General features: G+C 37.9%; 2 protein-coding genes across 11 annotated transcripts in view; both read right to left on the bottom strand.

Moving 5' to 3' along the window:
* Positions 1 to 7670, bottom strand: part of Herc4 (HECT and RLD domain containing E3 ubiquitin protein ligase 4) — a 102063-nt gene extending 94393 nt beyond the window's left edge. For 5 of the 10 annotated variants that reach the window (XM_063239569.1, XM_063239568.1, XM_063239567.1 and 2 more), the window contains exons 1-3: positions 7473 to 7632; positions 6216 to 6245; positions 5454 to 5757 (exon numbers count right to left, since the gene is read on the bottom strand). In XM_063239569.1, the coding sequence (XP_063095639.1) occupies positions 5454 to 5679 (226 nt within the window). In that variant the 5' untranslated portion in view covers positions 5680 to 5757; positions 6216 to 6245; positions 7473 to 7632. Of the gene's footprint in view, positions 1 to 146; positions 2899 to 5453; positions 5758 to 6215; positions 6246 to 7460 lie in introns of those variants that run through there. The other 5 variants (XM_063239565.1, XM_063239566.1, XM_063239572.1 and 2 more) reach the window with 5 other exon arrangements.
* A 14664-nt stretch (positions 7671 to 22334) lies between these two features.
* LOC134473858 (interferon-activable protein 208-like) lies at positions 22335 to 25119 on the bottom strand. Its single transcript, XM_063239580.1, has 2 exons — positions 24480 to 25119; positions 22335 to 23949 (listed from the first exon to the last, which is right to left on the bottom strand). The coding sequence occupies exons 1-2, from the start codon at positions 24930 to 24932 to the stop codon at positions 23923 to 23925; spliced, it is 480 nt and encodes a 159-aa protein (XP_063095650.1). The 5' UTR covers positions 24933 to 25119; the 3' UTR covers positions 22335 to 23922.
* Between the last annotated feature and the right edge of the window lie 2053 nt (positions 25120 to 27172).

Here is a 27172-nt window from a genome sequence, read left to right on the forward strand (position 1 = left end):
TGTGCATTAATATTTGCTCTACCTCAGAAGGTATTACTGCAAGTAATTCTAAACATGAGTACAATTTAGTGAATAAGGCAGGAGACTTGTACATTTATTAAACTTTCAGATTCACCAGTTTCCTGCTGTTTTGACAAGTTACTTACCAACTTGTGCTGCCATTTCTCCATAAATTTATCCCCTAAGATGAGGATAATTCTTGCAAATTGTGTCACAAGCATTTTGAAAGGAACCATGAATTACTGTGTAATGCTCTTGCAATTCCTCAGATGTAGGGTCCTACACAAAGTAAAGTATTATTATACATCTCTCTAACAGCAGCATGATTCTTTTTCTACACTCAACACCTGATTTTTGGGCACTGATTTTTCTCAAGGTAAAGTGCCCAGTGTAGGCCCACTGTCCTGACTCAAGTAATTATTTTTTCAAATCTTATTATCCATATCTAGGTATTATGAAAATTAAGAGTTAAAAACATAGCTTCTTTAGTGTTACAGTCTTTGAATGAATAAGAATTTTGTGGAATAACTTGATATTTTTAATCTATTCTTTAGTGAATAATTTTATTTCCCACATTTATGTTTTATTTTCCTACACTACTCTTTAAATTTCAACTATGTTTTAAGGAGCAGTTCAATTATAGATTTAAGTTTTGTGATCAGAGACAACAGGTCAGAAAATGAAAAAGGCAAACAAGTAACTATTGCTATGTGACCATAAATATGAATATAAACTATGACAAATTTCAACACACTATTGAAACTTTACCTATTGTGAGCTTTGTGAATCAAGTTAGTCTTCCATTCAAGAATATAATCTACATATCTGAATTTTTAATTTGTGGTAAATACATTTGTTTTTAATTGTATTTATCTTAAGGTTTATTTTTTGTTTTTTTTTTAAAGATGAGGTTTCACTACATTGCCCAGGATGGTCTTGAACTTCGAGACCCTCTTGCATTAGCCTTCACATAGCTGGGATTATAGGCATGTGCCACCATGCTAAGCATCAACATTACATCTTGAAAACAGAACTCAAAGTCTTATGTGAATCTGAAAATGACTTTTCTTAAAGTTTATGAACAAGGGAGTAGGACAAGGATAATAAAACACAGTATCTTAATTCTACATCTTAGTTACAAAATACTGATTTTTAAAAGGATTTTCTGAATCCTCAGAATTACATTAAAATACCGATGGCAACCGATTTTCTCCTTAGTGAACAAATACTATTCTATATTCTCAAAATGACAGGAGAAAAAGCTTTGTGGTCTCTGAATGCCTGCTAACCTAGTGACCCTGTTTAGTCTCAATTTCTTAATTTCAGTTTTCTCATCTAAAATGGGGAAGATAAAAACTGTCCTAGCTAGTATACAAGACTGTTGTGAGGATTAAATGAGATGATCTATTTGCAAGAACTTTGAAACCACAAAAAGCTATTCAAGTGGTTCTTTTTAATAGAATTATACCAGATTATTTAAATACTGCAGTGATAAGTACAGTACCATTTCTAACATGAAACAAATGAAAACAGATACATAAAACATAAACTTTGGAAAACAGTTACCAAATACTATCAAATTATATGTATGGCTGGATATATACTAAGTAAAGAAACAAGAAAAACATTCTAGCCAGGCATTGTGGCAAATGCCTATTATACCAGCATCCAGGGAGGCTGAGGCAGGAGGATCACAAGATTGAGGCCAGCCTAGACCACTTACTTAGCATGTTAGTCTAGCACTGTGGGATGCTGAAGCAGGATCGCAAGGTCTAGCCTAGCCTGAACAACTTAGCAACTTAATATGGCTTTATCTCAAAATAAAGACAGTAGGGCATATAGCTCAGTGGCTACTACTTGCCTAACATATGTGAGGTCCTGCATTCAATACCCAGTACCAAAGGTGGGGAGGACCCTATTTAAATGGATTGCAATAGCTTACTGAAAATAAATGTATTTACTTGTAGCTATTAATTAAGAAATTGAAATGCTAACTAAAAAAGATTTTTTAACTTCTTATACATGAAAAACATGAAAGTGAAACACACATTCACTCCTACAGCAAGAACTAGTAGTGACATTAAAAGAACATACACATTCAAAACAACGCAGATGGATGCAGACTGGGTTCAATTTTCAATACTACCACCAAAGGAAAAAGACAATGACATAAGATCCAACAACTCAGCCAGGCATGGTGGTACACACCTGTAATCCCACACTTGGGAGGCTGAGGCAGGAAGATTGCTACGAGATCGAGGCCAGCCTGGGCTACAAAGTGTAGGTAACAAAAGACATTAGTTAAACTTTCTATGTTTCCAAAAATGTCCAAAGTGGAAACAGTCTTCAAGAGACCATAAGCCAAATCTATTTTGCTACACTGCAAAGCTAAATCCTATACTAAATTATTCTGACTCAAAAACTTATCCTTAATGTAGCTAATTCTTTCATTTCTTACCACAGAATATTTGTTATGTTGACAAAGTCAACTTATGCAAAGAAATTATTTTTATCTCCTTTCCTTTTGCTTTCTTTCTGGTACAATCCTAAAACTCTGTTGAAATGAACTGTTTATTACATGGTCTGAGAAATACAACTGGCATGTTCCAGAGACTTAAAACCAATTAAATAGTTGGGTCTGGTAGCACACTATAACCCAGCCACTTAGGAAGCTGAAGCAGGAGAGAGTCCCACGTTCAAGACCAGCCTGGGGAACTTAAGGAGACCTTATCTCAGACTATTTTTTTAAAAAAAGAACAGTAGGGGGAAGCAATACTTGCCTACTATTTATGAGCCTGGGTTCAATCTCCAAAGAAAAAAGACAATGACATAAGATCCAACAACTCGGCCAGGCATGTCAGCGCACATCTGTAATCCCAGCACTTGGGAGGCTGAGGCAGGAGGATTGCTATGAGATCAAGGCCAGCCTGGGCTACAAAGTGAGTTCAAGGCCACAATGAATTGCATAGTGATACCCTGTCTCAAAAAGAAAAAAAGAAAGCAAGAAAGATCCAACAACTCCTCATCTTCTAATCCAGTCCTCAAACTCACAAATTTTAAAAAGGGTTAGGTAAAGACCACATTAAGGAATTATTCCAAATAGAAATAATTTTAGTTAAAACTATTAAATGTTAAATCAAGAGTGAGCACAAAAGATGAAGTCCTTACCATAGCAATCACCCCGCCCTGACCTACTTTTTCCTACCTCTGTAGCATAGGCACACTTCCTTACTGAGTCAAGAGTTACAATAAAAGGCTTTCCCAAGGATCTTGTTCCCCTCCCCCTCCTCTATAAAAAGCAAGCAATTCCAGTTCTAGATCTATCTTCTGGCTTTTATGTGATTACTGACAAAAACCAAACTTCAACCTTCGTTTTCTCCCTGAAATCTTACCTCTTTTCCACAATGTCTTTTCTCATCATTTAAATTTCCTAGGCTCAAAGTACATAGCACATCATGTCAAATTTCAATTCTTTCCAGTTTTAATTTATATATGTCTGAACTCCCAACCCAGACTCCAAATTTCTCAGACAAAGCTCTTTTTTTTTTTGTCTATTTCATTCAAAAAATATATATGTTTTACATGTATGTCCCAGTATATACACCCTGGACAACAGTGAGGCAACCCTGGAGTTACAAAGAAATCTGCCCTCCCAACTCAGTATTACCACATGCTTCCAACCACAAATTCATAGAACCATATATATGTCACAATGTAATTATCGTAAGTTTCTTAGAAGTTCCCGTATGGAGCCAGACACTGTTTGCAGGCACCATGGTCATTACACTATCAGTACACAATGTCTACCCTTGTCTTAAACACAGAACAAGTGTGGAATAACATTTAAAATTTCTAAACCTTAATAAATTACAATAACTATATTGGCAATTCCTATGTGCTGGCTTTGAATTTTCTACTTGTCCTCCATTCTTTCAAAATTTAAAGCAATCTAGACAAGTTCCATTATTTCTACATGGCACGCACGCTATGTAAAAAAAAAAAAAGCAGAAGCCCCAATATTACAAAAATTTCAAATGAAGTAGCATTTCAAAGCTAAAAAAGGTAAATGACCCTTTTGCACAAAGTGAATGTAATCAAATACATTACAGTAAATCATCATTCATTTGAATCAGCATGACCACCTCAATGCCTAAGATTATGAAAATATTGCGAGGTTCCATAAAATATGCTTATTGATGTACAGGATACAAAAACTACCACTTAATAGTTCTACAATTAAAATTTCTATATTAAGCCTCACTATTATTTGTCCTCTAAAACTAAATTACAAGTTAAAGCAGAAGGGATTAAGACCCTAACCACAAAGAAAGGTTGAAAACTCTACTTTAGAAAAGTGAGGTCTGAACAGTAGTGACAAGACATGAGAGATGGGATGCATCTTAATTTAGTGTCTTAGTATTTTCTGTCTTCATTAATCTCTCAAAAGTACACCAACAATGAAATCCACTTAAATAATGAAATGATATATAAAAATAACTGCCATAGAAAATACTTTTTAAAGTGCCTTTCTTAGCCGGCACAGTAGTGTGCACCTGTAACCCTAGCACTTAGGAGGCTGTGGCAGGAGAATTGTCCCAAGTTTGAGGCCAGCCTGGTCTACACAGTGAGTTCCAAGTCAGCCTAAATACCATAATGATTCTGTCTCAAAAAAGCAAAGCAAAACAAAACAAAAAGTACCGTTCTTGTTGAAGTTTAAAGAAGAAAGTAAGTCTGTATACTACAATCTTATCTGAATGTACCACCGGAAGACAGGAACTTTCAGTAATTACAATTGAAAGCAAAACAAGTATCAATATTCCTAAATGTTGCAATCTTTAGTTTTAAAATAAATATTCAGGAACATTATATGAAATATAACCAAATTCCTCAAAATTACTGTCTTACAAAGTATTTTAAATTTTGCTTGTACACATCTAATTCAAAATCAGGACACTTCATTTTACGAAACTTTTAGTAGTTAGCACTATATTTGAAAGTGGAAAATTAGAGAAATAAAACATATACAACTAAACAAAATAAAATTATACATTTAAAATATGATAGGGGAATAAGTAGAAAAATTAAAGATATACTATTGGCAAGTAGGTTCACCCTGCTCACATGTATGGAAACATCACAGTAAATTATGAATTTAAAATTTATCCAAGCTGGCTGAAATTATTAAGGATGATCTCCTTACACAACGTTACACATTTGTTGCCAATGGCAGCAAGTATACTATAGGCTAGTTTTCTCTACTGCGCTACAATGAATGCCATATAGAGCTTATCAGAGTAATAAGAAAAAGTACTAAGCATGCAAGTAAGGATGTATTTACTTTGCTTTTAAGCTTGACAAAGAATGTAGATTTAAGATTATAGAAATTATATATGACACTTCAAACTTAAATAATATAATTATTAGAAAGAGCAAATAAAAAATTTTCAACTTACCTGGTTTCTTTCTGGATTTTTCATGACCCAGCTGTCCTAGATCATTACATCCACAGGTGTACACAGTTCCATCATCCAGAACAAACACAGTATGTCTGAGTCCACACCCTACATCTCGCACCTTTTTATTTATAAAAAAGTCACTTTTTCTGGGCTCTAGTACAATTTCTTCATCAATTCCACCCAAACCTAGTTGTCCAAAGGATGCATTTCCCCAGCACAACATGCCTGTGGTTATTTTGGTCTTCCAGTTTCAATACTAAATTTCCTTCTCAAACTCTGGAAAGTTGGAAGTAACCTATGTCTGAGGAGACAAAAAAAAAGTGTGACTTCAGAAAGAAACATTTACAGCTCTTCTTTCATTAAATGCTAGGCTACAATTACTATATAGCAAACATTAAATGTATCTTATGATACGATACATGAGTACTATCTACTTTCTTTCAAAAGCCAATCAGTTGTATTTTTTTAAATGAACATATAGGAACGCTTAGGGTAAATACACCATTTTCTATAATTCTTTGCAAAATTCAAAACATTAACTTCCTTTGACTTTTGGTTATTTGTGATAGATTAAGCTAATGGAAATAAGTACGTTAAAGAAATCAACCAGTTTTTGTTTGGTTTAAATAATTTCAATCGGAGTAGGAAATAAGGCATCCTTATTTCTAATGACCAAAAATTAAGTATCCAGCCAACTACAGAAATGCAACCCTGCAGTTGCCCTCAAATCATAGCATAATTAAAAAGCCTGATACCTACCTCCACATCAACAGAAACTGAAGGTCTTATCTGTAACAGAAGTGAAACCAATAGAAAAAAAATTTAAATTTACTACAATACAAATGTCCCAGGTATTCATACTAACAGGTCATATAAAACAATCACCTCCAAAAATTCGTGTTTTACGTCAAAATAGTAACATCCTGACCTCACTATTAATTTAAAAACTAAGTCAGTGTTCATTTTCATAATACGGAAAAATATTCAGGTTAAATATTATTATTCTCCCCCCAAAATTCAACATCTTTTCTATTACGAATGATAATCGGGCTGAAAAAAACTTCCCGTGGGCAGATTACGTCTATTCATACCTGTGAAACAATTATATGAAGATGGAAAAAATATTTACAAATAACCCTGCCAGGACTGCTGATTTTTTAGGCACAGGAATGGGGGCTGGGTCATTTGATAGTTTGGTGGCGAAATCTGTAGAACTTTCCAGTACACTGAATATTTCTTCGCTTGTAAAGATACAAATAACAATCAGAATTCACTTCGTTTAAACTCCACAAGTTTCAAACACACTGCACTATTAACTAACACCTTTTCTACTGAAGTCAGCCTTATTCCCGTTGTAGTCACCCACATTCCTTACTCCAGAAGTTGCAAAATCCAATTTTGCTACATTCCGGCTAGCAAGTGCCGATGTGCCATTCCACAGCCCATCCATTAACAGAAGTGAGATTTCATTCTTTTGGGACACCAGAACTCGACAGTTCTCGAGAGTTCTGCATTATCTCTGTTTTTTTTTTTTTTTTCTTTCCCTTCGAGAAGGGGCGGACAAGAAACTGTCCGGATTTCAGTGCGCTAGGGTTAACCATCCTTTTGAAAGTCAGTCTCGAAGGCATCCTCTCGCCAGCAACAGGTAGGAGCATGAGAAACAGTTCGTCACATCTTTCCCAGAGCAAGCACCCAGATCAGCTCACGCAGCCGAGGAAGGCAGTCGGTCCGCACACACCCAGCCTCGCGGGCCGACTCCGGCGGCCGCCCGCTCCCTGCAGACGCAGAGGCGGGCGGCAAGCGGACTGCGCTCTGCACCCGGGGCCCCAGCCCCGGGGAGGCCCCGGCTCGGCGAGGAGAGGCGTTCCGGCCCAGGGTCGGGGAGCGCACACCCTGCCCGAGGCCCCCGCCCCTTGCCCGGAGAAGCGCTGAGAAAGCGCCCTTTTCCGCGCCGGCCTGAATCCCACCAGCCCGGCCTGCCCCAGCCCCGACGCCGCAGCTCACCCCGGCACCCACCGGGCCAGCGACTCACCCGGCCCCTCAGGGCAGGGAAAGCCCAAGGCGACGGAGGGAGGACCCTCCCCGGACGGACGGCTAGACGGCGCGGCTGCTGAGGCAGGTCTCCGGCTCCCGGGACCTTCCCTCCAAAGCGCCGGGGGCAGCGATCACCAGGGCTCTTTCGGCGTCCGGGCCGCTGATCCACCGATCTGCTGCTCCGCTCCCTGGCCCCTGTTAAACTTTATCAGAGAAAAGCAGCCGCCACCTCTGTCAGGTCCGGAGACGGCCGTGAGCGACCCGGATGGAGCGGGCGGGGAAGGTCTGGAGGCGAGCAGGCGGAGAGCACGAGGGGTGGAGATAGTTGAGGGAGAGGCCGGGGAGGAGAAGGGAGAGAGGGAGGTGGCTACGCGGGGGAGGGGGAGGGGCCGGCCGGAAGTGCGCCGCGGAGCACGCGCGCGAACCCGCCCACTTCCCTGGCCCGTGCGCCTGCGCCAGAGACTTCCTGGGGGGCTACGTGAGTCCGGCGTCTGCGCAGTCTACAGCTTTGCGCTGCGTCTGTCAAGTGGGAGCTGCCAAACGCAGCAGTCAGAGTTTATGCAACCAAACGGAGATTGTCGTGTGTAAGGGCCACTTATGAAGACGAATCTTTTCTTTTTTGGTTTGCCTTTCTTCTCATTAGTTCTAGTTTTTTCTTTATTGTCTTTTCCTCAAGGAGATTTTGGTGTAGCAGATGAAACATCACAAATACAGATGTAAGGACAGGTGACTTCTGTTGTCCTTTACATTCTACTGGAGCTAATCTAAGGATGTGGTATCTGCTGATAGCAGTGGCTGAAGATACTCGCGTAAAATATCAACACCTCCATTTCAGGCTCCTGAAATGTGTTGACTCACAGCCCTTTCAGCATTCTTTCTGGAAGATAAGCATAAATTGCAGAACCTCTTTTGATCAGAGAAAATTAAGGTGTACGAGTAGAATCCTTGCTTCATAAAAGCAGAGTCTGGGTTTCACAAGCCAGGTGTAACATCATCTATCTACTTACCGACCCTAAGTGTGTGTGTGTGGGGACCTTATTCGGTACGCCAGCAAGCCCAAAAAGAATGGTGGACTAGCTTCCTGAAAAACCACCTTCACACAGATTAGAAGCTCCTTTTGCAGGTTAGGAGGACATGACTGAGGCAACCTGGTAGCTGATCACTTCTGCGTTGAGCACTTTTGGGGGAGTTGGTAGTGGTATTAGTGATTGAATTGAGGGCCTTTTACATGCTAAGCAAGTGCTCTGCCACCAAGCTACATGGCTGGTCCTTTTCATTTTGAGTTAGTCTTGCTAAACTGTTCAAGCTGATCTTAAACTTGGAAGTCTCTTGCCTTCCCCTCCTAATAGCTAGATTTGTAGTCATGCACAGGGCTTTCTGCATCAGTCTTCAGAGAAGAGACCGGGAACTTCTGCAAATCAACCCTGTGCTGTTAATTTAAATGGTTAAGGAAGGCTATACTCAGGGAGCCGTAAGTCAGTAAACACAATCTCTAAAAATGGCAAAACTTGAAACAAGACACTTGTAATTTTATGTTAGACTTTACTAGAACTTGACTTGAGAGTGAATGTTGAGAACCTAGAATGATTCCACACTAGACTGTTTATCATTTACTGAAAACTATTTTTCAAATTAAGAAGTGCCTATGCTAAAATGTATTTGTGTGACTTTCCTAGCTGCCACAACAAATTGTAACAAATTGATTGCTTTAAAACAACAAAAAGTTACTCTTTTACAGTTCTGGAGCCCAGAAATCTAATAGGTGGCAGCTGGTTGGCTTTTTCCTTGGGTTTCAAAGGGAAATTATTTCCCAGCCTCTCTCCCAGCTTCTGATAGTTGCCAGCAATTCTTGAGCATTCTTGTGGAAATGTCACTTTAATCTCTGATTCTATCTTCACTTAGTGTTTTCCCTGTGTGTCTGTGTCCAAACTGTCTTTTTTCTAGGACACCATAATAATCCTAATTCATTATGAGCCCATTATACGTTGCTTGCATATGCAAAGGCCTTATTTCCTAATAAGGCCAAAATCACCCATAGTAGAGGTTAGGACTTGAGTATTACTTTTGGGAGAACCAAATTCAATCCACCAATGAACTTTACAGAATTAAGTATAAAATGTCAAAATGCTTACGCAAAGGAAGTGTGATTTCAACATTAGGAGTGGTGGCCCACAAAATGTATTTTTAACTGCTCCTTCATTCTCAAGGCTTTTATTTTAGGTAAGAGTCTTGCTATGTTAACTATGTTGCTTAGGCTACCTTCAAACACAGGGTTCTCTTGCCTCCACTTCTGAGGTAATTGGGACCATAGCACCACCATGCCAGGCCAGTGATTGTCCTTGTTTTTTATGGTGTCTGGGGTCAAACTCAGGACGTTGCACCGAGGAGGCAGATGCTCTACCTCTGTGCTGCATCCTCAGCTCTTTTGTTGTCTTTTAACCTTAAGAACTTGTCACCATAGAATCTACCACTGAAAGGAAAGCTATGGTATTCAAGATCTTTAAGAAATGTACTTGATGCTACAACAAATAATTGAGCTATTGTCTTCTGCCTGCCCTGCCATGCCATAAACTGTCTCTATTCTATGATGCCTCTGCCGTGCCACCCAAATTGTGAAATGAAGTAAGCTAGTGAGTGAATACCAGTTTTTAGGAACGTGGGGAGGTGGGATCGTGTCCTCTGGGAAACGCCGTCTATCACTGCTGCACACAACATTAGCAAGAACTACACACCTAGAAACAAGTGCTCTGGGAAACAGTCCTGGTCTGAGTCCCCAGGCTCTTCTATGAAAGGGAAAGCATGGACTGGTGGATACATGTGTGCTACATAGATGCGTGTCTGTAATATTTTTAAAGATTGGTCTTGCTTTCAGTAAATGGAATAGACATTTCTAGGTTTTTCTTTAACTTATAAATTATGAAACTGTGCTACAAGGTATTAGAACATAGCCTGTAGTGATTTTAGGGTAAAACAAGTATAGAATCAAGATTGTTAGGATAACACAAGTTTGTTGTATAGAAGTTGCATGCTATATTAGTGCTGGTTTATCTGGATTCAAAGCCTTAGCCCTACAGCTCGCTCCAGCCATCTGTCTTTCTGTTCCCCCACACACATACACATTTACACAACACTGCTTCCCAGTTGGAGTGTTGGAATGTCTATAATGTCTATAATTATGTTAGTAACATGTATTTCATGGCGTTATTGTAAGGATTTAATAAGACTGCATGCACAGTGCCTTATACCTGATGAGAGTTTTATAAATGTCAGCTCTTCTATTATTAGTGTTATCCTTCCCAAACGGTAGTAAGAGAAGGGGAAGCCGTTCCATATCACAATCCAAAAAAGTTTAGAACAAGAAAAAATACGTTTTTCCTATTATTTTCATTTCAGAACGATAATATTCAAACTGTTGAAAGATCACTACATGAAGTATTCAATCTTGTCCCCTTTTCTCCTGGCTGCCAGCCAGCTGTACCACTTGTGCTGGGTGTCACTTCAATTCGTTCAAGAACTGTGTCACCTCTGCAGTCTCCCCTGACCACTCTGCCCAAAAAAAGCATACCCTGACTCCCTTGTCATTTATCCTTTCTTTTCCTTTATATCTATTATCATTACCTGATGTTTTACTAAATAATGAAGTATATAATGTTAACTGCATATAATATAGAGATAAATTAAAAATAGATCAGCAAATATGTATGTAATTTATGAGTTATCTATATAGATATATAACTTTGTCTCCTACCATGGACTAGAATGCCGTAAAGGCAGGGACTTCCATTTGCTTGGTTCAGTGTTCTTTTTTAGTATCTTGAGCATGTGCTCGAGGAGTATTTATTGAAATTACTTTATAGTGCTGGCAGCCTAGCAGATTGTTACAGTCTTTTCTTTTTTTTTTTGGTACCAACGATCGAACTTGAGACCTCATGCTTGCCATTCAGTTGCTTATGCTGCAGAGCTAAATCCTCAACCAAATTGTCACAATCTTTCTGTGAATAAATTTAGCTATATTTTCTAAGAGCCAGAAATGTTTTTCTAATAATTTTTCATAACAGTAATATTTATTGTGAGACATGGTACAGATCAACCATTTACTTCTACTATAAGACCTCTGAACTCTGTCGTAGGAAAATAAAAGATTCATTCAAGAACTTTTTTATTAAACATTTACTATGTGACTCTCTCCTCAATTCTTCTAGGAGGTATAGATAAAACAGGACATGGAAAATAAACACATGGACAAGATTTTTATTTTAATATTATTTACAGAATGTTTAGCACAAAATAAAAGCAGCCTAAATTCCAACAATAGGAAGCTGATTAAGCCCAGTTTTGATGTGTGTCTAATAAAATTATGACCAGAAAAACTACTGACTCTACAGCCATACTACCCTGGACACATCTGGCCTTGTCCGTTGAAAATTGTATACCACGCAATATGTTTTCATAAAAAAGGACACAAAATTGTCTTGTTTATAGCAATGTTTTTACAAAGATAGGAAAGATATATTCCAAAATATTAGAAATTATGGTGTTAGAGTAGAAAGCAATTTTTTCCCTATTTTCCAGATTTCCAAAAATTATATTGTGGTTTTAAAATGTTTTTGGTAAGAGTAATTCTCACTTGCTTCCAAAACAGAACAGGATATATAATTATTTAAGCCACCCAATTTGTCATAATTTCTACTGCAGCACTAGGAGATTAAATACAAGGGTCAAAAGTAAATGAGAGTAATACTTTCAGTGACATAGATAAACTCAAGGATATATAATTATTGCATTAATCTACAAATCAAGCCAGACGCACACAGGTGGATCACGCAGCAGTAAACCCAGCACTCTGGGAGACGGAGGCAGCAGAATTGCAAGTTCAAGGTCAGCCTGAGCAACTTCCTCACTTAGTGAGACCATGTCTCAAAATTTTTAAAAAACTGAGGATATAACTCAATGTGAAGGTCTTAGGTTCAATCTTTAGTACAAAAAATAAAATAAAATTCAATATGGACCTTTAATCAAATCTTCCTTTTGTTTAAAGTATATATTCACATTTATATAGAATTTATGTCAAGCTAGTAATTCTTCCATGAAATTTTTAAGACATTGATAGCTAAGAGGATCTCCATGTTGTCAGTTGTACAATGAAACGTTTTATCCCTTTAAGTGAATTTTTTTTAAAAATTAGGAGGGGCCTGGGAATTTAGCTCAGCAGCTAGATACAAGGTCATAAGTTCAATCTCCAGTACAAATATATATATATATATATATATATATATATATATATATTTTTTTTTTTTTTTTTTTTTTTTTTGCTTACCAGGCAAGTGCTTGAGCCACTAAGCTAAATCCCCAGCTCCTAAAAAAAAAACTTATCAGTACTCGGGATCAAACCCAGAATCACTCCATGACTGACTTTCTATTTTGATAAGCATTGCTTTTAAAGATGGCAGACAGTTAAAGGCTAAGTATTCTAGGAATACCAGCTTGAGTTTATCTATGTCACTGAAAGTATTACTCTCATTTACTTTTGATCCTTGTATTTAATCTCCTAGTGCTGCAGTAGAAATTATGACAAATTGGGTGGCTTAAAACAGAAATTTATCAACCTGGGCTTGGTGGCACACACTGTAACCCCAGGAGGCTGAGGCAGGAGGATTGCTGCAAGTTCAAGGCCAACCTGGGCTACAAAGTAAGTTCCAGCCTGAACTGCATAGTGAGACCTTGTCTCTCAAAAAAGAAAAAAGAAAGAAAGAAAGAAAGAAACTAAAGAAATTTATCTTTCACAGTTCTGAAGGCCAGAAGTCCAAAATCAGTGTCCCTCCAAAGGCTTCAGGAAGAATATTTCCCTTGTTCTTATTTGTTTTGCACTGGCTTCTGGCGCTTCTTTGCTGGTGGCAGTAAAAACTTCAACCTCTTGAACAGCTCCTTTTTAATGGACAAAAAGCTTCCCTTTTTTGTTAGTGCATGTTTGCAGTATATTATGGTGAAGAGTTGGCATGTGTACATATTGCATCTTAGTTCTTTTGATTTGCTCTTCTCTTTTCACCCTCCCTTTCCCCTCCTCTCCCCAGAACCCTTGCCCATCTTCCAAAGATCTGCCTCCTTTCAACCTCCATTTCATATGGCTTCTTTCTTGTGTTTCTGGGATCTCCCTCTTCTTTCCCTTATAAGGATACTAGTCATTGGATTTAGGGTTCACCTAATCTAGATCTGTAACTTAAATATGATTCTAAAGCCATTATTTCTTACCTCTACAAGCACATTATTTCAAAATAAGGTCATGTTCTTTCTGGGCATGGTGGTACATACCTGTATCCCACCACTTGGGAGGCTGAGGCAGGAGGATCACTGTGAGTTCAAGGCCAGCCTGGCTACCCAGTGAGTCCAAGGCCAACCTGAACTACATAGTAAAACCCTGTCTTTTTAAAAAAAATCACCTTCTAAAGTTCCAAGTAGGCCTGATTTTCAAGGAGATCTCTATTAAACCCACTGCAATTCTTTGTAGGAAGTATAACTGCTCTTCCATTATCCTAATTTTGTGTGATCTTAACGTGCCCTGTGCCTGCCTCCTGGATTATGCAAAAGAAGTGACCTGAGGAGTAACATGTATTTTGACGGTTTTGAAAGACAAACATTATGTAACTTCTACCTGTGGATAATCTTATTAGTCTGAAATTCTGGAGATTTGTTAAATGCATGTAGTTCTACCAAGTTCATTCTCTTTTCACTGAGCCTACAGTTCTTCTTATCCTGAAGTCTATTTTTCCCATTTAGTTTTCCTCTCTCTTTCCATGTCTTACACTTCTTTCTTTTGCTTTCTTCTATTTGAATCTTAAAGACTATGGGCAGATCCTGGGTAAACTTCTACTTCCCAGATTTTAAACATGGCCACTTGATTCAGCAGATATCAGTGGAGCTTTTTCACAGAGCCAGGAACTCTATTAGCTTCTTGGTAAAATAATGTCTTGACATCAAGGAACTCTTTGGGCAGTGACACATAAAACTGAAATGACATCATTCTAATAAAGATACATGGCAAGTGAATCTTTATAGTGCATAAATTCTAATAAGGATGTGTGATAAGCGCAATCTTTCTATTGTTCACTTTGAAAGGAGGAATGGTGCTGTCCAATAATTTATCATCAGTGGCCACCAAATCATAAGCTCCACTTCGAGCAGTTAGAACACTCATGTAGTCATTTGTCTCTAACTTTGGTTTTGAAGCTTAGGCCTAAGAAGTAGCATGACCACAGCTTGTTTCACCCTCTAGGCTATAGGGATCCCTCTTTTAATCCCCTGTCCCAAGAGTTCCATGGTCATCTCTTCTCCTTGGCATTTGGCCTGGCGTTATAGATCATCCCAAAAACACACATAGGGAAATCAAGATTTAGTAATCAAGTTTTTATTGAATACCTACTCTATGCTGCTCTCCCAATTCTAGTAGAAACAAAAGCAAGCAGGCAGGCCGATAAAAACATATTGCAAGTTGTAATAAATGCTGCTATGGAAAAAAAAATGGAGAATGAGGGGTGAAATAAGATGGGCAGTGAGCCCTCAAGGGAGGAGCTGCCTTTAAACCTGAAAATGAAGAGAAAGATCAAGCCCTCTGAAGAAAAGAGAAAATATTCTAGGTAAAGGCAAAATTACACCCTTGAGACAGGAAAGAACTTGACATTTCCCAGAACTGAAAGACAATTAGCAAAGATCAAGCACAAAAACACTAGATATGTTTGGAATAGGCGGAAGGGGAATCAGCCAGGCAGACTAGATCAAAGAGGGCACCCACAAGAGTTTTATTTAAAGGAGAGGAGAGAGGAGAGGAGAGGAGAAGAGAGGAGAGGAGAGAGGAGAGAGGAGGGGAGGGGAGGGGAGGGGAGAGAAGAGGAAGGAGAGGAGAGGAGAGGAAGGAGAGGAGAGGAGAGGAGAGGAGAGAGGAGAGGTCTGGAGGAGAGGGACACATGTGCCAAGAAAAATGATTTTGTTGCAGGACAGGAAAGGTTATCTAAATGAGAGGAGGGTGAAAAGAGAAGTTCAGTTGTTTTTGTAGCCTTCAGAATAATTCAAATCAGAAGTAGTGTTGGCAGAATCTGCAACGTAGTAATGGAGATAAAGGGGAACAGACTTTGGGGCCTGGCCTGGTGGCTCACACCTGGAATCTCCAGCCACCTGCCAGGAGGGGAGAAAGCACAAATTCAAGGGAAATTTGAGCAATTTAGCAAGACCTTGACTCAAAATAAAAAGAATTTAAAAGGCTAGAAATAGCTTGGTACTCTCTGGATTCAATCTCTAGTACCCCAAATGAATCACTTCAGAAATAGAATTAACAGAGTTGTGATGGGAATTTAGAGGGACTGGGGACACTGGAACCTTTTTTTTTTTTTTTTTTTTTTTTGAGACAAGGTCTCACTCTATAGCCTAGGCTGGCCTTGAACTCCTAATCATCTTCCTGCCTTCGCCTCCCAAGTACACCACCACACCCAGCGCACTGATATCTAACAGGTGAATAATAATGACCTTTACAAAGATGAAGATGGCTATTGAGGAAGGTGGGAGGAGGGCAGGTTTTGACTATGAAAACTTGTATGTCCCATTTTGACCTTAAGTTTGAAAAATCAAGAGTGTATCTGTGTTAGTTTGTTAGGGCTGCTATAACATATACACAGAATGGCTAGCAGAAATAGCAAGAACATATTTTCTCACAGTTTTGAAGGCCAGAAGTCCAAGATAAAGATGTCAGCAGGCTTGGGTTTTTTTTGTTTGTTTTCTTGGTTTTGGTTTTTGAGGGTTTTTCCCCCCATGACCTCCTTTGTAGCTGATCACCTCCCCATTGTGTGCTCATTTTGTCTTCCCTTGGTCTCTGTGTTCTCTGTGTCCTAGTCTTCTCTTAGTTCTTACAAGACGTAAGTGATACCTAAGTTTATGATTTCATTTTACTTTATCTCTGTCAATGACTTATCTCTGATTACCATCACTTTTTGAGGTATAGGGTGTAAGATCTCAAGATATGAATTCTGAGGAGGGAGGACATAACCCAACCTATAGGAGTTTCTTTTTTGTGAGTTGCATCTTTAAAAGTCCTTTTGCTGTTATCCTAAGTAAGTGATCCCAAAATGAATGAGAAGGGAGAAATGACTCTAAATCAGTTAACCTACAACATAAAGAATAATATTCTGTGTATTACAGGAATCCTCTCAACTTCCGTAATCATCCCATTCTCTTTTACTATTCCAAATTTACTCTCTGTCTTTCAATTTCTAGGTAACCCAGAGTGACACAGTGGTAATCTTTGTATCATGAACAATAGCAATATTTGTAAATATTCTTTTTTATATAACTTTATGATTCTTTGGGTTTGTTTCCTACCTTGTAATTGCAGGAATTCATCTGGTTCTTGAAGGCATAAACAGGGAAAATTACATGTAATGTGGACCTTGACCAGTATGTGGGGATGTGTTCATGCATTTGAAATAATGGTGTCATTACCCCAGTTGCTACTCTTTTCTATCAGAGAAAGTTTTCAAGCTGCCCCATATTTTTGTGTCAGTAAAGAGTAAAACTTGTTAAAAATTTTTTTAAAGAATAAAAGTTGTGTTTAGAAAAAAAAGACTTAACTACATGATAAACTATGCTTTAAATTTAACTATACCATAGCCATCATGTGATGAGGATTTTGTAAATTCAAATTAGTAGTGAGTATCGCCAGAGTAATACATTATGAAATGGTGGGAGCCAAGCTTACTTTAAACTTTTAAATGTTTGCATTTTTCTTTTTTAAAAAACCAATAATGAAGAGGAATTTGAAATGGTAAATCTTACCAATCATACTTTTGGGGCAGGAAAATAATACTGCTTTGTTGTTACTGCTTTGAAAAGGTCTTATTAGGATTTGGAGGCTAGGAGTGCAGCTCAGTGGTACAGTGTATGTGTAAGGTCCTGAGTTAAATCCCCAGAATCATAAAAAATATTTGAGGAAAGTTCTAACCAGCAGTCAGAAATATGAAACTGAATATTCAGAGCTAAGGATCAAACCAGGGTTTACACATGCTAGGCTAGTAAGCTACACTGAGCTGTACCCACAGCTACCTTTATTTTTATGATTTTTATGTATATTTTAAATGGTATACCTTCCAACAGGGATAGAACTAATTACAACTACAGTTCCTTGTAAAATTAGCACTAATACTTTTTTTGAATAGAAATTATCCACAGCACGAATATCTTTATTTAATCCTTTATTAATGACTTTTGAAGTAACGTTATAAAAGAAACAGCTTGCTATGCATCTTATTTAATGATCATTTTTTACAAGAAAAGCTGATAGACCCTTCAGGCTCTCAATTAAGCATTACAGTTTTTATGGTTGCTGCACAGAGGACCATAAAAGTAAGGAAATGAAAAAATGTTTATCTCAACTCACCCAGAATCTCTTTATGGCACACCTTATATGAGTGAGTATATTTTTAAAATTTAAGGCATTATTACAGTAGAAAGCACCTTGCCTTTAACATTACCTTCCAAAATACTCTCTACTGCTTCAGACATACCCAGCCCAATCATACCTGTCATTTTCTGGAAGTCCCATTTCATGAGGGTAAGTGTTGTTAGTTGCACTGTTACAGCTGTTTTAATGTCCTGAATCAATTCAAAATGTCTATTTTTTTTTTTTTTTGTGATGTTTTAACTTTGGGGGAGAACTAAAGCCACAGAGTGCCAGATATGGCAAGTAAGGTGGATGAGAACACACAGTAGAGTTTTTATTTCCCATAAAGATTTGATCAATAAGAGATGCACACAGAATATGGTGAATGTTTAAATTTTTAAAGTTTACTACAGTAAAAGTCACACTGTCATCCACCCCCCGTCAGAGCAGAGTATTTCCCCCTCAGTGTGAACACGCTTGTCCCATTGTTCTTGATAATACATCTCCTCCTGCAATAATTTCTTTAAGATTTAAACATTCATTGTATTTTTATCATCCTTTGTATTTATACAACCAATGATTTTTTGCCTTTGGCATACGGATAATTTTTAAGCACATTTATTGCAAGTTTTAAGAAAATGTCTATTGCTATGTATATTTCTTTTGGAAAAATAAAAAAGATTGTTCTAGTTGCTAGCACTTAGAAATATACCAAGTACTGATATTTTTTAAGGACAAATTTTTATTACAGTTTGAAAAATTTTTATTATGGCTTAAAATGTTTATGTAATAAGTATATGCTTTGAAAATATGTTCATATAATCTCAGTATAAGATCTGATAGCCTGCGGGAATAAGCAGTAGTGACTAGAAGGACAGTGTGTTCCTGGAAGATAAATTATAGCTGCCACCTCCACATTGGCTAATTTCAGCTTAACCATATTAAAATGACAAAAATGTTGGCCCAGGAAAAACACACCATGTAGTCCAACAGTTCAAATTGAGATATGTATTCCAAAAAACTACTCTTTGTAAACATAGGAATTTAAGAAGTAAACTGAAGCACTGTGTACTGTTCACCTTGGCAAACAAAGCACAGCTTCATCTGTTCAGTCTTAAAAACAAGCATTACCTTGCCAGTTAAATTCCAAAAAGCAACTTACAAATTGCTCCCATTCACAAGCTCTGTCAGTATTGACAAGACAACAAAAATCCTGTGAAATGGTGAATGTTAGAGCTATCTTTAGCATTGAAATGTCATTTTTATTATTCTTAAAGGACCGCATAGCCAGAAAATTTAATTATGAACTGTTAACTAATTGAATTAATTATAATAAAGGTGAAACATCATGTGTTTGTATGTATGTGTAACCAGAGAAGGAACCTGTGGTGCTTTTACTTAGTTGCTACCTGTTCTCTTTTCTGTTCTGTTTTTTCTTTCTTTCTTTTTTTTGTCAGACAGGTGTTTTTGCTAAATTGTCCAGACTGGCCTTGTATTTGTGATCCTCCTGCCTCAGCTTCCCACCTAACTGGGATAACATGCATCTCATTGCATACTGCAGGCAGGACTGACAGTGGCAGTAGGAGGGATTGTGAGCTACATCTCCAGTCCTGGTTTCTCTTATTTGGTGTAAAACTCTTCTGTTTTAAATGCGAATGTATTTAATATGGAGAACTCCCGTTTTGAAAAATTAACATAACTTTTATTTTAAAATGTTTATGCGTGTAGACGGGGGTTTAGCTTAGCAGTACAACTGCCTGCCTCACAAGCACAAGGTCATGAGGCTGATCCCCAGTACAAAAAAAAAAAAAAAAAAAAAAGCTTGTTAGTAACAATTCAGTAGAGAATAAAGAAGAAAATAATGATCAAAAATGCCACCCCAAAGGGTACATGTTGCTAACTTTATGCTCAACATTATTGTGATATTTTTGCATACTCCAAAGTATATTACACACTCATAAATGTCCAAATAATTTTATGCAGTGAATCTTTAAGTTTTGTAACCTATTTTTATTTAGGACCTCTTTCCAAGTACTAGGGGACATAGTTATATTTATGTGGAAGACATGCTGAGATCTAGGGGAAATGGACCACAGATATGAATAAATAAGGAATTTGTTGTCTTCTGTACAAGTCAAATAAAAATCTTATTAAATTGAGTGTATTTGGATGTATCTTGTTATGTTGATAGTCATCGTCTGTGCTTTAAACACTTAAGAATAGCTTTTCCAAGTTTTTCAATTGTTCTGGTTCCATAGAACAGCAAAATACTCAGAAGTTAACAGAGGAGGATCCTAAAATACTGCACAGTTTCCATATTGGCTACGGCATTTGCACACTTTTATCCACTATTTTTCCTATTTTTTAAAATTTTATTTAAAGAAAGGCTAAACCAAACAGAAAATAGGTAGAAATAATACATACATTCAGAGAAAAAAATAAACAGTAAGAAATCACTAGTTGTTGTTTATATATTGTTGTTTTACAAATAGTTGTTCAAGATACAAAAATGGAACATGTAAAGTGGGAATTCAGACAGCGAGAGCGCAAACAGTTCCGTTCAACTGCCCAACAAAAACTTAGTAACATGGTTGTCAATCCTATACACTTAAACATACATGCAGTTATCCATATCTTCATTTATGTTTAGATTAAACAAATTGAAGCAGGTTAAAATCTTTCTGAACAAAGAATAATAGTATTGCTGGATTACACATCATGACACTCCATGATCAGCACTGGGTACTGAGGGCAGGGGCCATGGGTACTGTAGTGTCTTTTTTTTTTTAATTTAAAGAAAGACTAAACAAAACAGGTAGAAATAATACATAATTTCACAGAAAAACAGTAAGAAATCACTAGTTGATGATCGCAGATTGTCTTCTTACAAATAGTTATTCAAGATACTAAAGTGGAGCTTATAAAGTAGGGATTCAAACAGTGAGACTGCAACCAGTTCTGTTCAACTATCCAACAAAAACTTAGAAATATGGTTATCAATCCTATACACTTAAACATATATACAGTTACCCATATCTTCAATTATGTTGACATTGAATAAACCCAAGCAGGCTAATATCACTCTGAACAGAGAATAACACTATTGCTGGGTTTCACATTATGACACTCCAGGACCAGCACTGGCTATTTTAGTGTCTCTTTTTCTTCAAAGTATCTGTTCATTTCATGTGTCATAAGATCAGTTCTCATAAACTTTATGGATTCTACATATGCATGAGTCTTAATATGTATTTCTATCCTTTCTATATTAGAGGGAGAAACAAAACAAAGCAAGGCAAAACAAAACATATTCCTATAAATATATGAAATGAAATAAACATATAAGACCGTTGTGCAAATCGTTCTACCATGGTTCCTGTGTTGTCTCTTTTTATCTTCAATAGAATTGACTATGTCATCAGACATAGTATAATTGAGTATATCAGTATATAACATTAATAAAAACACAACTTTGTATATAGTATAGAACTTCAAAAACCGGCAGTTATCAAACCAGAACGTGTATCATTGAGTCTTGTCATCCTCAGTGTAGTTGCCTATACTCTCAGACTTGATACTATCAATCATATCAGTTTTGTATCCTAAATTTTTTATTAATGCACATTTGTTATACAAATTAATGAGGTTCATTTTGGCAGATTTGTACATGTATCTAACATACTGTGTTTTCTTCCTTTTTTCCTTTCTTCTTCCCTTCCTTCTTTTACTTTGTTTCCTGAGTGTTGAGGGCAGGGGCCATGGGGCTTGAAACCAAGGCTTTTGCACTCAGCTACTTCTCCAGCTCTTCCTTGTTTTATTTTGAGACAGCATCTTGCTAAATCATTAAGCTGCCCAGGCTGGATTGGAACCTGCAATCCTTCTACCCCAGGACTCCACCACCATGCCTGGATAGCTGTGGGCTCTTTATAGATGTCCTTTATCAGAATGAGTACAACTTGATTTGATTTCTAGTTTGGAGAGTGGAGTTTTGTTCATTTGTTGGTGGTTGGTTGATTATTTGGTTGTGGTGCTGGGGATTGAATCCAGAGCCTCCCACATGCTAGGTAAGTGCTCTGTCACTGAGCTACACCCAGCCCTATGTTGAGGGGTTTTTTTGTTTGTTTGTTTTGGTTTGGTTTTTGTTTTGGGTTCTTTTTTAGGGGGCTGTTTGCTTGTTATGTGTTTTTGAGACAAGATTTCACTATGCAGTGTAGGCTGATCTTGAACTCACTTTGTAGTCCAGGCTGGCCTCGAACTCACAACAGTCCTCTTGCCTCAGCCTCCTATGTGTTGGGAATATAAGTATGTGCCACTGTCGTGAGTGTCTTAGAGCACTCTGAACTCCGGGCAAGGTAAACACGCACACACGCCTGATCGGGACACGGGGGGTACAGTGCTCGGAAAAGAAAGACAGGAGAGACACCTTTACTGTCTGCACCGCGTTACACTGCACTGCACGCACAATCTTTATTTTAGGATTCATATATAGTAAACCCGATCAGTTCACAGAGCCCAGATAATTAAGTAGTGAAAAGGCATTCTTTGTGGCAAGCTACAACGTGACAGACTACAATGTTTATTCTAAAGCTATCTAAGTGAAGTAAATAATCACAACCAGTTCTCATAACTTCTCTAGCCCAGGAAGAAATTCATTAGCTCAAGAATGTTGTTAATTTGTCTGCTGTTAGTGTCACAAAGGGTGGCCAGCCACTTCCTCAAGACTTCTGCAAAACAAAGCCAGCTCACAGTATGGATTCCAGAGGGTGAGGGGTCTCACTGAGAACAGGCATTCCTATTCTACCTCCTTCTCGCATACCAGGGTGGCTATTGTAAATTGCAGGTTAGAGGGGGTTGGGCCTACAAAGTGACACCTCATCCCCCACACTTCCTTCCTTTTTATTTTTTAACAACAATTTCCATAAGATCAGGTTATTAATAGTATTTCGTCTTATGCAGTAAAAATACACAAGAACTATGGCAATGAGAACTATAATTAAACTAAGTCCCATGCCACTAAAAGTGTGGGTTATGCTCTGCCAGATTCCTTTGGAATCTAATCCTTTCAAAGATTGAGCAAGCAATTGCGCGAATTGTGCCAGGGATTTATCATCATTTTGCTTTGCAAAATCCTTGTCAATTTGATTATGCAAAGATTTTATTTCCTCCTGGGCAGAGGTGTTTCCATTTAGATATATTTTAATCATTTCCCATTCATGTTCTGTTTGATTATAAGGTCGTTGGGTTATACAGAAAGTAGTTGAATTCTAATCACATTTTAAAAACACTTGATGCTGAAGAGCCAATATTTTTCTACCCATCCATTTAACTGTTTGTTTAAGGAGGTCTATTTGTTGTTGTAGTTTGGCATTTATTTGCCACTGAGTTAACCAAAGTTTATGAGAATTTTCATGCCATAATTCTACAACATGTTTTTCTTGCAAAGAGGTTTGTAAAGCTATTCCTGAGACTGCTGCTAGGGAGGCTACAGTTATCAGACTTAACAGTACAGCAACCACTATTTTAATAAATCTTTTTGTACGTTTTAACAGATGTTTAAAAAATTCAGTAGTAACAGAAATTACCGGGTCTTGAGACCATGGTCGAGTTAAATTTACAGGCAACCAAATATGAGTTTTTTGTTGTAACAGCATAACTGTATAAGGCTTAGTGAAATTTAGTGTGCTATTTAAGCATGTAAACAATTGACAATTTAAACAAGTACAAGAAAAATGTGTAAAATTAAAAGTTCCCACTAAAAAGATATAAGGCAGAGGTGCACAAACAGTAATATTATACATTTTAAACCTAGTAAAATTATAAGTAGTAGATACAGATCGACTAGTCCCTGAATAGGAAACATTGTACAAGGTTACAGGTTGCATAGCGGCTGGAATCTTCCAAATATGATTTTGAAGGTGATGAGGGTATTCTTCGGCTGCAACAGCAGGGTTAGCGATTCCACCATCTCCCCACCACAAAAGAGACGTCTTCTGAGGAAATATAGGAGCTCCGTCAGTTATTTTCTTTGGATCTGGAAGACTATACACAACAGAGAGATTACATCTTGTCTCATTCCATTCAGCACATCCATTAACGAATTTTCCAAATGGTCCCCAAATAATATACCCATCAATATTTTTAGCAAAGTTTCCCATACATAGTTGCCAAATTATGGGATTATAAGAAATATTTTTATAAGTGAATTCAGGGCATACAGGAAATGTATTTGTGTCAGGTGCTGTTAAATTTCTCCAGGTAACATTAAAGGTTTGAGCAGCCAAGGCTTGAAGCCTTGTCCTTTTGTTGCCTGCTTTTATTCCATGTTGAATCCAATACTGCCATCCCAGAGGGATGCAAGGCGGTTCCCCAATGCAAATAGGCCTTTGATTACCATAATAAGTAAAATTGAATAATGTCCCATCATCTTGATTGTGGGGGGTTAAATCAGCACACGGTGCTGACAAAATTTCTCTAGGTGTGGTATAAAGTAAAATATCACTAGTTCCCCATTTTACAGGTTCTAATAAAGGGGGATTTGGAATATATGCCCAGTACGAATGTGGAGGTACCTCAGTCCCCGATGCAACGGTGAGCAAGGCACATAAAGCTAAAAACAAGTTTTCAGGGTTTAAAGGCTTTCCTGCTTGAAGGACAAGCCGTTGCCCTTCTATGGTCAATTTCTTTAATTGTCCCCATGTAGGGAGGGGATTTAAATTTGGTCGCTGTGAGCGGCGGGATTTTCTTAGCTGTAATCTGGCCATGGCTGCGATAGGAACAAGCTCAGCATCTTCAGCCTCTAGCTGGTTTCGCACTCGCTTCTGAAGGCACGGTTCCGGTTCCTTGGGGAGTTGTCTCCGGGGCTGGCGAACAGGGTCTGGAGGCGCAGATCCTGATCCATCGTCCAGGGACCCACTGCTGAATTCCATTTTCTGTGGAGATATAACCAAAACCTTTCCCCTTATAGAGCAGTGTGCCCTTCTCCCATTCAGCCTCTGGAGCTGTTTTAGTCCAAATAGGTTCATTAATCACAAAGGGCTGTTGTTGCTGTTCGAAATGTCTTTCAGCTCTTGTTAATATTTCACCTTGTGGTAAATTGAGAAAATTTAAAATAAACAATGCTTGATGCAGTAATGTTTTTGGACTGTTTTGCAATTTAAACAGTATTGGTATCTGAATATCCTCCTGACTCCTCCTTTTTAATTTTTTAATTTGCAGGACATTTGCATCTTAAATATAAGATACCTTTTACAAAAGCTAAACAAATTGTAAAAGCCTGCCCTATTTGTAGACCATTACATTTAAGAATTATTCCCGCAGGTGTCAACCCTCGAGGAACTCAACCTAATGAGTTATGGCAAATAGATATTACACATATACCTTCTTTTGGTCAGCTGACCTGAGCGATATGCCATATATAGATAATAAATGTTTAAGAATTTTTAAGAAAGGAGAGGAAGCAGATTGTCTCATTTCCCCGTAATAAAATTATACTTACCTTCCTAAGCGACCTTTGGAGCCCCACGTTGGGCGCCACTTGTCGTGAGTGTCTTAGAGCACTCTGAACTCCGGGCAAGGTAAACACGCACACACGCCTGATCGGGACACGGGGGGTACAGTGCTCGGAAAAGAAAGACAGGAGAGACACCTTTACTGTCTGCACCGCGTTACACTGCACTGCACGCACAATCTTTATTTTAGGATTCATATATAGTAAACCCGATCAGTTCACAGAGCCCAGATAATTAAGTAGTGAAAAGGCATTCTTTGTGGCAAGCTACAACGTGACAGACTACAATGTTTATTCTAAAGCTATCTAAGTGAAGTAAATAATCACAACCAGTTCTCATAACTTCTCTAGCCCAGGAAGAAATTCATTAGCTCAAGAATGTTGTTAATTTGTCTGCTGTTAGTGTCACAAAGGGTGGCCAGCCACTTCCTCAAGACTTCTGCAAAACAAAGCCAGCTCACAGTATGGATTCCAGAGGGTGAGGGGTCTCACTGAGAACAGGCATTCCTATTCTACCTCCTTCTCGCATACCAGGGCGGCTATTGTAAATTGCAGGTTAGAGGGGGTTAGGCCTACAAAGTGACACCTCATCCCCCACATGCCACCAGTTTAGGTTGAGTGTTTTTAATTATTTTAAGAAAAAGCTTTTTCTGCCATCTAACATACTTTAACCATTTCCATCTTCCATCACCACCCTGGCCCTCCCCTTCCCAAGTTTCATGCTTGGAGAGATTCAATGTGCATAATGTATTAAAATCATATTCAAGTCTCCTATTACCCGCCCATACACCTCACTCCTCCTTCTTCCCTTCCTCTTGTCTAAAAATAGTGTCTCTTCAACTTTCTTGCTGTCTTTTTTAAATTTCACAGATTAGGGAGAATGTGGTATTTGTGTTTCCAAATTGGCTTATTTTGCTCAACATGATGATCTCTTGATCTACCCACTTTTATGCAAATGGCAAAATTTCATTCTTTCAGAGGCTGAATGATACTCTTGTGTACACATAGCACATTCTTTATCCGTTTATCTGTTAATGGGCCCCTAAGCCAGTTTCACATCTTGACTGTTGTGTATTGTCCCACAAAATACGGATATGCAGTTACCTGTTTGAAATGCTGGCTTTAAGTCCTTTAGGTACCTATCAAAGAATGGTATAGTTAGATCAAATGGTAGTTCTATTTTTAGGGTTTTAAAGAATCTCCACATGCATATCTGTGGTCACTGTACTAATTTACATTCCCATCAGCAATGTTAATAGGTTCATTTTTCCTCACATTTTTGTCAATATTTACTGTTTTTTTGGTATCCTTGCTGATAGCTACTGATAACCATTGTGACTGGGGTGAGATGGAACTTCAGTGTAGTTCTGATTGCATTTCCCCAATGGTAAAGATGTCAAACATTTGTTTGTATACTTGTTGGCCACTTGTACTTCTTTTGAGAAATGTCTTTTAAATGTTTTGCCCATTTATAGATTGGGCTATTTCAGTAATTTGAGTTCTTTATATATTCTGGATATAGGATTCCGCAGTGAATCTGTCTGGGCCTGGGCTTTGCTTTGTTGGTAAGGATTTAATTACATTTTCAATTTCATTAATAGAAATTGAGTTGTTCAGCAGTTTTACATCTTCTTGACCCCACTTTGATAGTTCATATGTTTCTAGGAATCTATCCATTTCTTCTATGTTATCAAACTTATAGAGATTTTCAAAATAGGTGTTGATGATCTTATGTATTTCTACAGAGCCTATAGT

This window comes from Cavia porcellus, unplaced genomic scaffold (assembly GCF_034190915.1).
Source record: "Cavia porcellus strain 051 isolate PalLab524CR breed Dunkin Hartley unplaced genomic scaffold, mCavPor4.1 scaffold_28, whole genome shotgun sequence".
In the NCBI taxonomy this organism is placed as follows: Eukaryota; Metazoa; Chordata; class Mammalia; order Rodentia; family Caviidae; genus Cavia; species Cavia porcellus.